The 17,440-nt window shown below is 43.6% G+C and overlaps 1 protein-coding gene across 1 annotated transcript in view; it reads right to left on the bottom strand.

Moving 5' to 3' along the window:
* Positions 1–17,440, bottom strand: part of KALRN (kalirin RhoGEF kinase) — a 532,592-nt gene that overhangs the window by 97,063 nt on the left and 418,089 nt on the right. Inside the window, exons 34-35 of the mRNA XM_075028813.1 lie at positions 6,348–6,377; positions 4,526–4,772 (exon numbers count right to left, since the gene is read on the bottom strand). Coding sequence (XP_074884914.1) covers positions 4,526–4,772; positions 6,348–6,377 — 277 coding nt within the window. The remainder of the gene's footprint in view (positions 1–4,525; positions 4,773–6,347; positions 6,378–17,440) is intronic.

Raw genomic sequence — 17,440 nt, 5'->3', positions numbered from 1 at the left:
GGTCAAAAAAACGCAGGTCTCAGCATGACCTCTTTTTCATTGATACCACTCTTCTTCTCACCAGCATCATTAAATCCTGATTCTGCTTCCTTCTTTCACAGCCCAGCCTGCCATTGCACCTACCAGCCACAGGCTCTCTCTGGCTGTAGGACCAGGCAGGCAACCCCTAAACGGACAAGCTGTCACTTGAGCAGCACTGAAACTCCTGTCTCTCCTGCCCAAAGTCTGGTGCTTTCCCAGCTGATGCACCAGGGCCAATGTGACCCAGCTGGGAAGTGCAGGCGAGATGCTCACCCTGCTAACATACACCTTGCAAGACCTATGTTCCCTCTTCAGTTGGAAGAGACCCAACTATTTCTCAGTTTGCTGTTACAAGGATCCACCACTGCCACCAAAGCCCTGCTGTTAAGTGGCCGTCTGCCTGCGCAGCAAGATGTTTGCATAGCATCCTAAAAAAATATATTCCTCATCTCCTCCAGAGATATGTACCAGACACAAGTATCCTGTGGGCAGGATCTGGTTTGGGGCCCTCAACAGGATCCCTTTCCATATCATCGGTCCAAAACAAGTGCCATAAAACCCTATTTTTTTTTTTAACACTTTCTTTTTCCTTTGGTGATAGAGGTTGCTTAAAATTACTTCAATAACTAGCCTTTGTTACTCTTTGAATTACACTGTGACTTTGATGTTTCAAGAAAAATGCTGGGTGTGGGGTCATAAGATCAAGTGTTCATCTAAATGTTTCATGGGCCAAATTCAAATTTGGAATCACTCAGTCAAAGCTAACAGGCTGACACCAGGAATATGCTTGTTGCTGTGTGCTTAATGAATATTGGCTAGGTCATTAAATTGCTTTCTATCCATGTGGATTTTTCTCTTAATTTGAAATTTATAGCTTAATACCTTAGAGCTCAATTATAGGGTAAAAGAGACAGGAATAAAAGTCACAGCTTTCCTGTAATTAGCCATGTGGGATAGTTCAAACAGAGCTTCATTCCTAGTGTCACAGGTCTTTCTTCTTCCTTCCTAGAAATGCTAGTCAGAAAAAAGCCATCCCACAAATTCTTGAGTACAGTAACAGAGACTGCAGATGAGTTCCTTTTACTCAGTCATCTGTAAATCACTTGCAAAAGGTGAATCCCAGAAACCTGTTTGCCTTTTTACAGAGGATAATTGCAAACACTGTCAGATTATTGGAAAGGAAGGACAAGCGGGACTATATTTGGGCTCTGAGCTATAGTCAAGTCATGAAAAAATCAAATGTGTATCCTCCAGAGGAACACAGCCAGCAGTCAGATGGAAGGCTGGGAGACCAGTCCTTAAAGTCTCTGCGCTTGTACTGATCAACAACAAGAGAAATCTGTAAAGATATTTCATTATGAAAGGGAGGAAATGGTCTCTTTCAGGTTTGTTCTTTTATATTCACACCATGTTTTTCCTTTTGCAAGATGTTATGTTGATTCATTACCTATTTTCAAAGAAATACTGTAAAAAAGTGAGGAAGAGACAGAGCACATCTTCAGTTGTGAAGTCTGTTTTTTTATTTCCAGTGGCTTTCGGTGAGGCTGTTTAAAAAGGCTTATTTTTTTGTTTGGTGAGGACTTGCACTGATGCTCTACAAAATGTTCTGGTGATCCCACGAAATCTTTCAAGCCTTCATCTGTTCAGGTGTTACTTGACATATTACTTTCTTTCCTCTTTCATTTCAAGGATGATAGGTAGCTTCTGTGAGCCACATGATTTACATTTACAGTCCACCATAACGTATAATAGGACCAAACACAGTAATTTGCCACTTCCCGCTAAGCAGATGTAACTATATTTTAATACTTGTCAAAACTCTGCATGTTTCTAACATAGATGGCAAATGCTATTATTAGAAGTTTTGAGTATAGATACTTTCTGTTCTTGAAATTACAGTGCTTGTAAAAGCAAAGAATTATGTGTCTTGGTAAACGCAAGCAAAATTCACCTATTAACCTGCTCTTCTGCAACTGTGTATGTTTACATACTTGAAACAGATAGGGGACACCATTTGGTGTAAAATGTGCTAGCCTTCATCCTGGGTTATAGAGAAAGGCCAGAAATTTTGGAAGCCTGAACCAAGGGATTCAGAGCCCAACCCATGCCTAAAGCTACTGGAAGTAGAGAAGGACACGAATCTGGATAGTCAGAAGCCATTTATCATGCTAATCCTTCCAGCATCTCATGACGTCAGCAGGCTCTTCCAGTGGCTACTGCATTTTCCCCTTTAAACTTTAAACTTACCCCTCTTTCTTTGTTCCCAGCATCTGTTCATTCAGTTTAAACAATTTCCTGTTTTCCTAATAGAGGGAGAACTGATTAGACACAGAACCTATTTGCTGTACTCTGGCCAAAATTGTGGATTGGGTGGTTATTTTCATTATTTCTAGCAGCACTTCTGGAGATCCCATTAATACTGAGGCTCCCTGATACAGCTTTGGTATGTGCAGGAAGAAAACTGAGGCCAAGGGGGAAAGATTTATAAGGAAATAAAGGCCATGAATACCTGACTGGATCCAGCCAGCCCCAGACTCACTCTGCACCTGTTTGGAGATGATGGGACAAGAGCCAGCTCCAACCTGGAAGCGGTCGCAGTGTGTTACGTGAGATAACCTGCCCCACAGGCAGGCAAAGCGTGCTAGCGCAGGCTCGGCGCTGTGCTGACACAGTCTGGTGGCTTCCAGGCATCAGTCAGCTCTGGTCCACCAGCTGCAGTCTGGCACTGCGCCCGTCGCACCGTACCTGCGATGCAATTGTGCCCTGAAGCTCACACAATCGTGCTGGAAGCAAAGTCCCCATGTCCCTGGCCAGCCCTCTGCCCCTGCACTACCCTGTCTCCATCCTCCTCGGGATTTCCTGCCTCCCTTTCCACAGCCTACTCCTGCAGTTTTTAGTTTTGTTTCATTTGAGCAAAAGGTCTAATGCACTCAAATGAAGTTTGAGTGGTGTCTCACAGCGTCCTTCAGCAGAAGACCCAAGCCCGACTGCTGGACCATGCTCCCAGCAGACACGTCTTTGGCTTCCTATGAGTCATGCCAGGCAGCGACTGGTCTTACGCAGACCAGACTGATTTTCAGCTTTACTTTTCTGTTTACTCACAGATTTAATTTGCATGTAAGGAACTGCAGGGCTTCGCAAAGGAGAGCTGAGGACTAGGACAGGCTCCTGGGGCAGCAGAAGCAGGGCAGGGCCCCGGGGGTGCGTCAGGGAGGAGACGCAGCAGTGGGTCTAAGAAGCGGGTGACGAGTTTGGAGTTTGCACCGCAGACGGAGCCGACAGCCAGCACTGACTTCACCTCCTCCCTCTTGCAAAACAGGGCAAGAGGAAGCACCTAACCGAACGAGACCTGCTGAGGGGATCAAATCTGAGAGGAAAGCTCAGCTCTCCTCCCCAAAGTTTGGATGAGACGGTTCTTAAGGGAAACTCTGATTGCAGACCCTGGCCCTACCACGCTGCTCTGTCCTGGGGGTGTGCCGCACGCCCAGACTCGGCAGTGGGAGTGCAGGCAGGGAGCAAGGACGGACTACAGCCCGGTTTCAATGCTTTTTCTCAAAACAAACAAAACCACCAAGCTTAACTTGCTTAAACAAGAACAGATCAAATTCTATTTCCCTTACTGCAGAGGGAAAAAAGATTTTTTAAAAGCCAGTTCAGGTTGCAGGCTTGAAGTCGGGAGTGGGATGACAGGAGCCTTTCCTCCCTGGACCTTACTTGCATTGTGTGTGGCCAAAAGTGGGGGGGGGAAAGCCAAAAGAAGACCTGCTCTGGCCACGCTGAACTGAACCAGTTCTGGTCTATCAGTCTGGAGCGTCTCCTATGCCTGGTTGCATGGATGCTATATGCGGGACACACATTGCTCAGAACAGAACATCAACTAAATAGGCCACAGACACCACAGAGACAAACAATATTTCACCATTCATTGTGGGTGAAGCCCAAGCTCTCAGGATAATACCAGGGATGCATTTTGTTGCATGCTAATTGTAAAGGATTCTTTACCCATTGTGCTGTGCCATTACACACAATGTCTCCAGTTCACAAGTCAATAGAGTGTGCCAGTACTCACTGGTGGCTTGTTTGCAGTAATAGACAGGCAGCAGGCATATACTAAACGACCACACACTAGTGTGCACTGTGGCACTCATAACATATCTAGAATTTGGGGCATCCTGGGTGTCTATACAGCATGACTTTCCCTCCCTCTAGGCTTTTAGGCACTAAACCCAGTCCCTTTGTTGTTTAAAGGTCTTATTTTTACCCAGAATCTCAAGACAATAATGATTGCCACACAGCAAAAGATGCACACGTACAAACATTGATTCATGGAAATGGAGTTAGGCTAGTGCTGTGCCAATTCACAGAGATCTGGTAACAAAACTCACTAACAACTAAACAGTTTTTTACCCACGCCGACTGCAAGAGCAGCCCAAGCAGCTTTGCACTTACATGATACAAAAGGGGAAATCCAGAACACTCTTAAACCTGCCAGACTGTTGCCTACCTTTTCCTGAAGGGAAGAAGCAATCCATCTCCACACTGCTGCGGGAATGGGAAATGCAGAGAGCGCTGCTGGGGACCAGACCCTCCTGAGGCGGGCTCCGCTCCGTGGTCCGGACCAAACACCAGCCTGGCCTTTCGCTTGGCCTCTCCAGCAGCTCCACCGTCTGCCCCACCTGAATGCTCAGCTCGCTGCTGTGGCCAGCTGTGAAGTCCTGGAGCACCACGGTTAGTTCACACCCTCCAGACAACTGCCCAGGTTCAACAGAAAAAAAAAGAACAGGAACAGAAGTTAGAGAGGGCAGGATGAAGGCAATCATCTTTGCATCATATTTACACTGGCAAAGACAGGATTTGTATTCCTTAGAAGCCAAGTTAATAATTTCTTTTGTCAAAGTTCAACATGTTGTGGCCCTGGTTTCCTTTACTTCTTTCTAACTGATTCTGCTGGGCTGAAGTGAGAAATCAAAACCACCCACCCAGTAACCTTTTGAATGCTAGCTGTGGGTGAATTTTCTAGCTGTGAATTTTCTAGCTGTGAGTGTCCATCAGAAACCTTGCTTTTTTTCTTGCTTTAGTTTCTGGGCTGACTTTCTAGACTGGCAATAGCCCAGGCTTCCTTGGCGCTGTGCCCTCATGGCAGGACAAATTCCAGTTCGTCCCTCTACAGCATGAGCTAGACACATTCCCACATGCCACCACTGCAGTGAGGAAACAGCTACAATTTTTTGCAAGACAAGAAACATGCCCTCATCTTCCCAAACTTGCTCTAGGGACTTCTCAAGAGACTAGGGAATCCTGACCAGACAGATCAGAAAAGCTCCTCCCATGTTCTCTGATGGAAAACAGAGGTGTAAATATATAAACGTAGAGTGATTGATTATATGCTGACTTCCAGGATTTGTACCTAAGAATAAATGTATCATCTTACTTCCGTACTGAGCGCTGGCAACCTGCTGCTTTCCTTCAGCCTCACACCCTGCGACTCTTGATGAACAATACCGGTCTGTGTATAATTATAGTCTCTATATAACCAGAAACCGGATATATAAGTGCTTGTGTATATAGCAGAATAAAACAGAAGAAGTGATTGCACAAGCAGCAGAGCTAATGAAGCTTGTTTTCTTACAGATTTGGATCTCAGAAGTTGATTCTTGGTGTCCAAAAATGTGTGAGCACAAATCTAAGTTTTTCTGGTGTGAGGAATCTTTCTTAATGCTCCTCTGTAGTGTGGATTTCTTGCTGTCTGCCTGTCATTAGGGGCCCTCTTCTGGGTCTTTCTCTACATGCTGCCTGCTTCCCTGAAGCATGCACAAATCTCGGAGGTCCTTATTTCAGTGTCAAATTTGATAGAAATTAGTCCACTGATTCAAAAGTTATTAAGATGAGAATAGTAAACAAGCTGATTCAAACCAGTGTAATACCATAAACCTCCCTATTTCTTAGGATATGAAGGTAAACCCAAGCATATTTTAAAATGTTTTTAAAAGAGCAAATTCAAAATCCAACTGAATTGGGAGAAATCTTCTAAGATGCTGAGTATCTTGTGAAATCAATAAGAACTGGATCTGCTTATCAGCTTGAATGGGGAAGCCCTTGAGGAGAGCACACTTATCTCTACAGACTTCACACTTCAGCTGGTACAATCTCAAAATACCTTATCTTAGCCCAAGCAGCCCTGAATGCACACTCCCATGGGAACAGCCTGTCTCCCCACTCAGTGGCATAGTGGTTTGTGTGTCTAATGCAGGTGTGAAAGAAATCCCATTCACAGACTAATATTTACAATTACAGAAAGGGGTCAGTGGACAAGGACTGGTTCTCACCTGTCCTGTGTCTCTGCCGTAGACGAAATGCTAGATTTGGGGAAGAAGAAGGAAATATTTCTCTGAAAGATTATTTGTAAATAAATAGAAAAAAACAAACAAAACAAACCATGGCAGCTGTTCGAGGCCATTCAGACAGAGTGCTTGCATTAATCCTGGCAGAAAAAGCTCAGTGGGTTGATGAAAGCACACAAGAGATCAGTTTAGCACCTAGCTATGCAGTTTATCAGCAAACCCACCATTCATCATACTGACATAATCTCCCTGTAACTGGAGTACAAACATTCCCAGGTATGGTAAGAATAAGATATTGCTATAATATTTACTGAGATTTCTTTGCTATGGACTAATTTAGGAGTAGAAAATCTTTTTGATCCAATATGGTATCTGATCTGGTATGGTATGAGATATTTAAGACACAAGAAAGAAACCTGATTACTTCTTGGTAAATACACTGACAAATCTTACCAAATGTGATGATTTTCCCCTAATTCTTTCACTACTCCTTGCCAAGTAAATTTTCTTTCGCCCACATTATGCTATCTATGATACTTTCGCTGAAAATAATCAAATCTCTCTTTCTTTTAGGGGAAAACCTGTGAACAAACACTCTGCCATATTTACTGTTCCAGAGATTATTTAAAGCATCTACATGCTCTGCACTCGAGTACCACTAGATGTCCGTGTTTGCCATCACACAGCAGCTAATTTGCTATAAAGAATTAACTCTCGCTTGTCTTCAAAGTGCTTATCTAAGTATGATGTGCGGTGTCTAGCCATGAACAAGCTGGTTCAGTCAGAATCCCAAGACCCATCGCTTCCAATTATATAGGCAGAGGATGTTCCAGAATATTAAAAAAATTTCTTCAGATGGTTCGGGTTGATTTTTGAAAAATAAGTAATTTCTATTGCTTAAGCAGGAAAGGTGAAACAGCCCTGAAATATTCCAGGGAAAAAGGCCCAGTGAAGACAGCACTTGGGAAATTTTGAGACTAACAAGGCATTTCCCAGGGAGCATCAGCCTGAGAACTGCTGCCCTAAGCAGTTTCCTGCTCCCTGCCAGTGACATTGCCCTCCACACTGCGGGCTGAGGGGCAGCTAACTTGAAATCAGTCTATCGCAGGCCTTTGTCAATCCCTTCTCAAAAAACTGAACATCTGTGATACAAACAGATGCTTCAAACAGGGCAACACCTCTAAACATTATCCCAGAGGAGGCAGGTGTGCTCTATGACCCTCAGGTACCATCTAGCCCCAAGCTCCTGTTTTCTCTGATTCATTAAAAATAGCGATTTAATATAATGAGAACTGGAAGTAATCATCCCCTCTAGGAGCTGCTTGGCACCTGCTGTGTCCAGCTCTTCCTCAGCAGGAGATATATTCCCTCAGGTCTCTGGAAGCCATATGAATTTATATCACCTGCTCTTCCAACATCCTCTGGATGGAAACATGGACCAGGACTTCCCCATGCTCCAACTCACTGGTTGGAGCCACAGCTAAAATAATAAATTTCCAGGGAAAGACCCCCTCTTTGGCAAGAGGAATTAAGCAGGTTCCCTTTTACAGGTGTAGGTGGTAGGTGCAAGCAGTTAACTCAGGTAGGGACCCACAGATCATTTTTAGGTGTCAGCCACAAAGAACAGAAAAGGAGATCCTTCCTTTTCCCCAAGGCCTTCCAAGTATTTACCATGTCTGTTCTGTGTCTTACATACCACCACACCACAAAGACCATTTACTTACCAAATTAACCCACAGCAATCTCTCCAGAAAGCTGATATTATACTAATACATATACAATTTGTAAGCCACTGAGGAATAATGCAAATACATCTGATTCCCGATGACAGAAATCCTTTCAACTATGAAGTGATCCCTCAAGCTATTAGTTACTTAATTTGTTTTTAGAGAGTAACTTTCCAATCTCAGAGAAGTACATCATGTTTCTCTTTACGTCAGAACATGCAAATTGGAATACAGATGGGCTGCTGGTTTCTCACACATATTGCATTTGGTTCAGAAAGAGAAAGAAAATAGAGAATGCCCTTAAGGTTGAACTTCACAGGTAAATGGCTTCATATTTTAACAGGTAGCGTTCACTTTTATTATTCCTGTGATAAAAAACACCATTAAAGCCACTGACTGCATATATTTAAAACCCAGACAGCAATCTAATCTTTGTATGGTACAACAAGATCGGTGAGAGACATTAAAATAAAAATGACAATGCAACATGCCTTTGCAGAGCACAAGGCATAAGTGAAAGATGTGACACAGGGACAAATCTAATGAATGATACAGCAAGCAATAGCCTTAAAATCAGGAAGAAAAGGAAATGGTAGAAGCAAATGGCAAAATGTAATGAGGAAGCAGGAGGGCCCCAAGCAGTCCCGAGCGAACGTGCTGTTATGTCCTGAATGAAGCTAGCAGGAGCCCCAGCCTGTCTCCATGGTGCCTGCCACCAGCACACCGTCTCCCATCCTTTGCGTTCACTTGTTCCTGGGCTAGAAAGCATCATTGTGCATTCAGTGTGTAAGTATTTTCATCAGGATGTTCTAAACCAGATCAAACCTGAGTTACAACAGAGCCTTGCCCTATGTCACCAGTGCAGGCAGGTACCCAGCTGCACAGCAATTGAAAACTCCCCTCTCTACCACAGCACATTGCTCACTAACCTCTGAGCACCAATGCGAGCCGCTTATGTCAGACACTGACACTGGTGAATGAGTTTTGTCGTGACTTTCATGAGCTTTTTTGCTTCTGGGAACACCCAACCGGGTGCCTGTAAGCTAAGGGAGGGTGAAGTGCAAGCCATCAAAATGATCCCAGGCATGGACACATCCAGGCATCTGGAGGCATCCGGGCTGCTACAAGTGCAGAAGCCAGCTCAGGTCCAGGGACCAGCAGGTACTGGGCAGTGGAGGATTACCATGAGATGGTCTTTCCTGAATCACAGTATGTGTGCATGGCCACTGCCACATCTGTTTAGTTTCCAGCCACAAAGCAGCAGCCAGAGGAAGCAAGGCTGACCACCAGAGGCATATTTATCATTATACTCCAGATGGAGAAGACCTATCAGGTTACACGCTGTCTTTCCTCTAAAATAGATCTTAACTAGTACTAAATCCACTCTAGCTGAAAGAAAAGTGGGAATGAATAGCTCTTTAACAGGGTGGGCAGGAATTTGGGACATGGGTGTCTGGACAAGAATTCCTCAGGCACTTCTTAAATGGGTAACTAAATGGTTTATCCTGCAAATCACAATGGATCTCACGCTGGTTCTAAAAGATAAACCCAAGTTCTGAGAGGCAGAGAACTGGCAATAGTGACACTGTAGTGGTTGTATCAGCATGAGTGAATAAATACCAGCTGCCCCAGCAAATGTATCAGCATTTCAATTGTCTGTTTCTACAAAGGTGCAAAATATTGGTGTGCTTGGTGTTCCCTCCTGTAGCACAGTGCCATAACTAAAGTTTTAGTCCTTTCATAATTAAGGTCTTAAGTTTGTTAGAGGCTCATGAACCGCATTGTCATCTGTCAAATGTGAGGGCACATAACAGAGATGACCTGGCTACCTGTTCTGTCAGGCAACTACATTTGATGCTCATGGGAGACCCGTGAGCTGGACCACAGCTGGGGTTTTGATGCTGCTGTGTCCTCCCAGCCAGTCCTGGGGCAGGTGCTGCACGTACCTGAGCGGTTCCTTTTGGCCCAGTGCTGTATTTGAATCCCTGGGCTGGATGCTGAGGAATGACTATGGCTCAGGCAATCTCATGGCCACTCACTGCCAAGTGAAGTACACAGATCAGTTATGCCTGGGGTTCACCATTTCCAAATATGCCTATAGTTTGGTCAGACCCTTCTCACAACTGAGTAGTAATAGAGAACAGGAGAATAAATGTCAGTGCATTATACCTATCTCTCACCTTTGCATCATCAACTCCTTTTGAGTACCACACTGCCTGAAAACACAGTAAACTCAAGCGGCCATACCTTTGCCAAAGCCTATAGGCTGTCATTTGTCTGGCCTAAGGGCTCGGGACTGCCAAAATGCTCTGTCAGTACGTAACACATGAGTATCCTCTCATGCAACATTAAGCTATTTAAAAATAGATTATAAAGAACCATGTCCAGCCCAACTCACTATGCTAAATTATCCAGCATACTCTGTTATTAAAATTGCTGTATCATTTGTTCATATTTATCTCCTTTTCCTTTTTCTGATCCTAAATTGCTTCAATTTCCCCTTCAGTATATTTTGCAATCATAAAATCGTGTTCAGAAGCAGAATCAGCAGTGCACAGCATCTGCAGATGTAGGTAAAACCCAATATACTTCAGGTAGGTAAGGAGTTGTTTACAGCACAAATCTCAAGACAACATCTGATTTTCAGTCAAAGAATCAGTAGTGGAGAATGAATCTATCAGGGTCAGAAGAGCTGCTCAGAGTATTTAAGTATTTTGAAATATGCCAACATTGTTGTAGAAATCCACGCTAGCTGGTTATTTACATATATTCAATAGGACACAGAGCTCTGCTAGTTTAAACAAAGCATTCTGTGTGGTGCGGCACTGTGTCCTAATATAAATTGCTAGTTTTCTGTTGCTCTTAGGCTTTCTGTCCATCTGGTTTTGGATGACAGCCAATTTTGGATAGAAGCATTTAGTCACCATAAACAGCCTACTTCAAGAGGGTGAGAGAGGCAGTGGGAGCAAGAATGGCATTTGCATTCTTATCAAGAGATTAAAAAAAGTGAGTAAGACCGCTTAGACGTTGATTCTGTCTGCACTGAAATAGATCCAGGAGCTGTCACGCTAGCTGGGGGACAGGCATGAGAAATCTTATCCCCTGCAGAGTTATTTGTGAAAATTTCTGTAATTTTGTAGAGATTTTCTTTTTACTGGGAGGTTAGAGAGAAAGATCAAATTCAGAAGAAGCCTTTGAGGAATTTCGGTACTAGAGAATTGCTTTAGTTTTCTTACTTTGTAACAGGCTCTGTTTGGAGTGTGAACACTGAGTCACCTATATTCCTCCCTCTAAAGCCTCTACAGCTGTAACGGAGACTAACTACAGCTAAGCCTCTCAGCTGAGCTGAGAGCTCTGGCAATTCTGGTGAATGCTTCATTGCATCAGTAGGGAGGTGTTTCTATGGGGTGGGACTGTATTTCAGGAGCTATGAGCTGAACCAGAAATAACCTATTACAATCAGCAGAATTGCTCTGGACTGAGTTCAAAATGGGAAACTTGGTGGAGAATACCTGGCTTATCTCTGAGTCTTTCTTGGTCCTCAGGCCCCTCTACCCACCTTCCACTAAGATGGAGTCGGTGCTTCCCACCCTTTCTGTTTCATCTGACCAAACAAAGAGGAACACTGCCTGAGCTTCACCAAGAGGTCTCTTTATATTTAAGCAATTAGCCAAACACATGGCTGGGATCATGGTGGCAACCCTGTAGCCCAAATGTACCAGCTTTGCTTCTCTTGGTGAGGAGATAACAACAGAGGCATCTGGATGTGCAGCATTCTATAAATCAAGACACAGTAAGCTATTCCACAACAGGAAGAAGAGACAGAGATGGCACGTGGGACGTATAAATATGCTAACGGAAAGGAAATCTTCGTGTTATGGTCTCAAATAGCACATACCTTTCCTGTCCAGCATCTCTTGCTGGTGTCCCTACTAGACAACCATATCCTGATTGTGCTGGATTTTGGACTCTGGCATATGCTGACATTTGCGAAACAGCTTGAATGGAGCTGTCTGAATTATTTCTGGAGCCTTTTTTCCAGAAAGTAAGACTAAAGTCAACACAAATTAAACAGCACATCCAACTATAAAAAATGCTTTTGAAGATAAAGATGACCAGACTTACTTTGTTTCAACAATTTCAACAACAAATTGAACCAGCGCATCAGTCTGTATTTGATCCTATAAGACTGAAGGTTTTCTCATGGCATTTGGCTCAGAGAGCTGGTACCCAAATTCCATTCCTTTCCCTTCCCTGGAGAAGCACAAAATGGAGCAGATATAATCTGTGTTTCCTCAGAGACACAGAGCCAGCACAACTGGCTCCCAATCCCTTTGCTACCAGTGTTGCAGAAGGTGAGAAAGGCAGATGGCTGAAACCCTCCAAGGTAATCCCCCACCTGCCTTGTTTCACAGCCACAAGATGTTTTAAATTCAGCCAGGGTTAATAAAAGCACAAGGATAGGCTGAAATCTGGGAGCACTGACTAGTTGCTTTCTTTTGGATGTCCAGTACCATCTGAGCAAAGCAAATAACCTTGACCCGGGAGGTCAAGAGTTTCAGTCAACAAATGATTCATCAGACATCAACTCCCAAGACACTGCTAACAAGTACACAAAATCTGATCACGTATTCTGCACGGGAACTTTGTGAAACACCCCCAGGTACAAACAGTATAGGCGAAGTGTGCACAGTAAAAGGTCTACACAGCTGATGAGTTTAAAATAGAAAGTCAGTTGTCTGCATCACATACCTGGTACCATTGCAGAAGAATTCAAGTCCAACAGAAGCTTTAGAAAGACAAGGGACAAGCACACTTTGCAAGGGCAAAGGGTGGGCACCATGCACATCTGTCTGTATTTAATTGGGGCACTCTGCCCTAGCCAGAGTTTTGAGAAGGGAGGAATCAAATAATCTTCCAGCAGCCCTGTCAGACAGTGTTCCCAGCTGAGTATGACCCCCACTATTTGCTTGTCAGCAGAGAACCTACAGCTTCCCTGATGTCAACGTCAGGGAATGATTAGGACCTATAGGTCCCTGATTAGCCACCTCTGCTTTTTAATTACACTGAAATAAAAATAGTTACCTGAAGAACTAGGAACAACAGCTTACAACAACTAGAGGAGATACCTCAGACCGATGTCCTCTTGAGAAAGAAGCAAATGATATTCAGAGGAAAAGCACAATAAGATCACCTTAGGAATGCTTTAGAACAAACCGAATCTCAGTTTGTGCACTGAATCAAATTTGCTTGATACACATATCCCCAGATTACATTTCCTTTATAAGCTAGATAATTATTTTAGACACGTGTGTTGCTGCCTGCATGGTTACACTTCCAATGGAGTCACAAGAAGTGACGTAATTTCAAACAAGACCTGCAACAGGTCTCCCCTCCCTTGTCAAATAAAAAGTAGTCATTTCCAAGACAAGCAGTTGTAGATTGCTTCAAAGCTATGTTTTCCTGCTATGGTCCTGCTGTAAGAAGCAAGTGTGCAAAGGCAGCAAAGGGATAATCTTGTACTCTCTTCTTTACCTCTGCTAGCATGCAGGGATCAGGATTTAGTGGCTAAGTACCACTGTGTTTTAGATACATATAAGCCTGATTACATTAGACAGATACCCTCCCCGCTGGACAGCCATGCCCAGCTAGCTCCCGGCACTGTTATGAGAGCAGCGCGCAGGGCTGATGGGAGGATCTGCCTTCCTGTGCCTCAGCCCAGCTCCAGCGATGCCTTTTCATCGCAGACCCTCTGCTGATCCTCACTGACCTGCCTCAGGTGCTCTGGACTCTCCTAAAACACACAAACCTTAGCAATGAGGGCTGGATATCTGAAGGCAGCATGGATGCGGAGCTCAGCATACAGAAATGCAAAAGCCTGCACTGATGCTTGGTAGTATCATAGGAAACCACAACGCTCCTCCTTCAGGGATGTTAGCTCCTCAGAATGAGTAAGGATCTGAACAGAGAAATCAAAAACATGATGAAGGATTTAAAGTATCCCCTGATGGGTTTTTTTGCCCAAATTGTTGAATTCACAGAACAGATGTTTTATATAAAACTGGCTTTATTTTTAATTGGAGGAGATTATTCAAACTATGTCTAAGCCATATGGTCCTGTAAGTCTGACTCCCCTCTGCCATTGCTGGAGAGGCTAGCTTGGCATCCTTCTCCTTTTCCAAGTCGTTTCCTTTTCACAGATTTAATAGCTGCTATTTTTCTTTTTTATTGTTGGTCCCTAGGTCCCGTTACTATAAACCAGGGCCTTAGGCCCAAAATTAACTTAAAGGTGGATTTGGATAACTTGCTTTTAATGATTTTCAGTAGTAGATTGGTCTAATAGAACATAAAGGGAAATGCAGATTCGAGATGACAGAAAACCCATCGGGAGGAACGATGACAGTGAGTGGCGTTCACCTCCAAGCTGCCGAAGGAAGACCTGGTCCCAGCTGGCACGTTTTCCTGCCCCTTTTCCTCTTGCAGGTGTCACACTGCAGAGCGGGAATTTTCAGAAGGATTTAGTACATACTAGAAAAATCAGGGCACGTTAGCAACATGACTGTTAGACGGCGCTGGGTGCCAGGCAGGCTTCAGGCTGAATGAACGTGTGATGGCGAAGGGCATTGCCCTGCCCCAGCATCGCACCGGGTACGTGGCTGGGCTCAGCGCAGCCTGGCCATCTAGTGCCTATTTCTATGGCACGCAATGCAGTCCACGGATTTTCATCAGTTGAGAGTAATAATGCTTCTGGTAAATTTAAATGACACTTTTAAGAGGCTGGTGCCGCAATGTAAACTCTGGACAGTGTTTGGGTGAGGTGTTTGCAGTTAGTCTGACAGTTAGCGGCAGCCCGGAAACCCCACAGAGACTTCTCCCTCTCTTCCAAGCTGTTTTCTCTAATGCCTGTAGTTTACTGGTTGTTATACTAAAGTCTCATCCTAATGATATGCTCCAGCTCCATGTTCCCATTAATCACCATATAAAAACAGGCCACTGCTGCTGCAAATAGGCTGCATGGGTGAACTCTGCTTGAAGAAATGCCCACTTTGAGAGGAGAGTTTGCAAAACTGTTGCATGCCCATACCCTCAGTCAGTGTTTGGCACTATGGAAAAAGGATCTTGAGGGAGATGGCTATTTGTGTTTGAGTCCTCCCTATTGCTTGCCTTGTCCACAGCACCCACCAAGCCTTTTCAGTATTACTGCATGATCTTCAGCCATCACGACGGGTTGCAGCTTGAGTCCTAACAGTTAAATCCTGGGGCTTTCATTCTTCTCTCCATAATACTGCTATTTACTTGAGGTGACCTCATTTGCCAAGTGATGTAACAGGGTGCACAATTGAGCCTGGCACATCTAAGCAGATGTTTTCAGTGGACACAGAAACAGCATTATGAAACGAAAATATCGCCTAAAACCTGAGCATACCAAGAGATTGCAATGGCCTTTATGCAGATCAGCTTACCTAGAATAATGTTGAAAGGCCTTTGGCTGCAGTTGTATGCTTTCCCTTTTAAAATGAAAGACTGTTGCTTGTACTACTGTAATGTGACTCCCAAAGGAACCAGCAGCTGCAGGTTTTGAATTTTATCATTCTTGGCCTCCCTGTTTGATAGAGTTGACTGGAGCATGCCCAGAGGACACTCCTCCCATAAAATTTTCTTCTTTAACTACAATAACAAAAAATGTTTGCACACTTTTTTTTTTTCTGTGTGTTTTGTTTTAGTTTCTAACAAGGTAATAAATTCTATTTCAAACAAGAATATAAATCCAAAGAGTTTGATAGTTGATCTGACTTGCTTTGTTTCAGCTGAAAGGAAATGCTCATTGACTTCGCTATTTACATTTGCTGTCATGTCACATTATCAGGGAGGGCTAAATACGGATCAATGAAGTCCAGCACAAACAAGTAGAAGATTGAGAGGAGCCTGAAAGAACTTGCTATGTTCATTTATCAAAGGATGAGCAGAATAATAAGGTCTATTGATAAGCACATTCCCAGCTCCTGCTTAATTTCTCTCACTGAAGACACTTCAGATAAAATACTCTGGCCCATGCAATCGCTGTTACATGTAAATGGTTCCCAGACAAATATGTTCATCTCTGTTCTTGCTAGACTCAGTTCAATCAATACTGAGGCCTCAATTTTCAAAGACACATGTCTATGTTTACCCACAACACTCATGCATGTGTTCTTTTGTTCCCCCAAACCACGTTTCTCTTTTGCATATAACACATGCAGAGCAAGGTGATACGAAATGAGCTTAAAACATCCTCAGGGTATTTGACAATGTGAAATGCAACAGCGTCCAGGATAAACAGATCTTGGTAGTCGAGTGTAAAATTTTCAGCATGATATCCAAGTGCAGTTAATGTTTGACATTACCATACTCAGTGCATCTCTAAAGCCATGTGGAGGATGTGTTCAGGGAAGCTCAATTAGAGAGCTACTGCTGAGGATTTCAGAGCTACAGAGGAGGGGTAGAGTCTGAAGTCAGTGAAGTTCAGTGTGAATTGAACACTTAATTCTTTTGAAAGAGGAAAGGCTTTTTCATAGGCTAAATCTCTATCTTATCCTTAATTGGCAGATATAAAGATATGTGCTCAGGGGAACTCCATTTGGTTTTTTGCTAGTAACTGGGAAATCAAGATAAACCGTGTAAGAAATTCTACTGCAGAAAGACAGTGAAGCTGTAGAGTTTGACAGTGGATCTGACTTGCTTTGTTTTAGCTGGAATAGCAAGGGATTTTGTGGCAGCCTAGCTGCAGACAAGAGGGACAACAGGAGCCTATGCATGGAGGGATAGAGGCATTGGAAAAGCATAGGGCTGTGGCAGAACTGGGCCTGCAGGGATGGAGGACAGATGACAAAGCAGGGGCCTGGGGGTGGACAAAAGAAGATGGTGAATACCAGCAGCGGTAACTAACCAGGTCAATAAACAGCCCTCAGTGCTGATCAGCACTTGTAATGAAACCGAGCAATTCCCATACAAAACCTTACTTCACTTTGAGATAAAGTTTCTCAAACTGCATACTGAAGAATCCTAAAATGAAGAAAGAAATTATTAACATTTCCTGCACTTTCTTAAACTCTACTTAGTATTACTCTTAACATCCACAGCCTGCCTGCCATACTTGTGTTTGTACGCTATTAACATCATACTATCACACCTACTTAAACTGAATAGCCAACAGGACACTTCCTTGGCCGAATATCTCCTTTTCCAGTCACAGAATTGTGTTCTCAATAAATTCCATTTCACTAATTCATTATTTCTTCATCTATGCAGTAAGATTTTTGGCATAAGCATCTGTTTCCTTTCATAAAATGCAAGCACATTTTCGACAAGTAT

Source organism: Buteo buteo, chromosome 5, assembly GCF_964188355.1.
Source record: "Buteo buteo chromosome 5, bButBut1.hap1.1, whole genome shotgun sequence".
NCBI classification, from domain to species: domain Eukaryota; kingdom Metazoa; phylum Chordata; class Aves; order Accipitriformes; family Accipitridae; genus Buteo; species Buteo buteo.
Note: the sequence above shows the minus strand (reverse complement) of the source record. Positions and strands in the feature narration are given on the sequence as shown.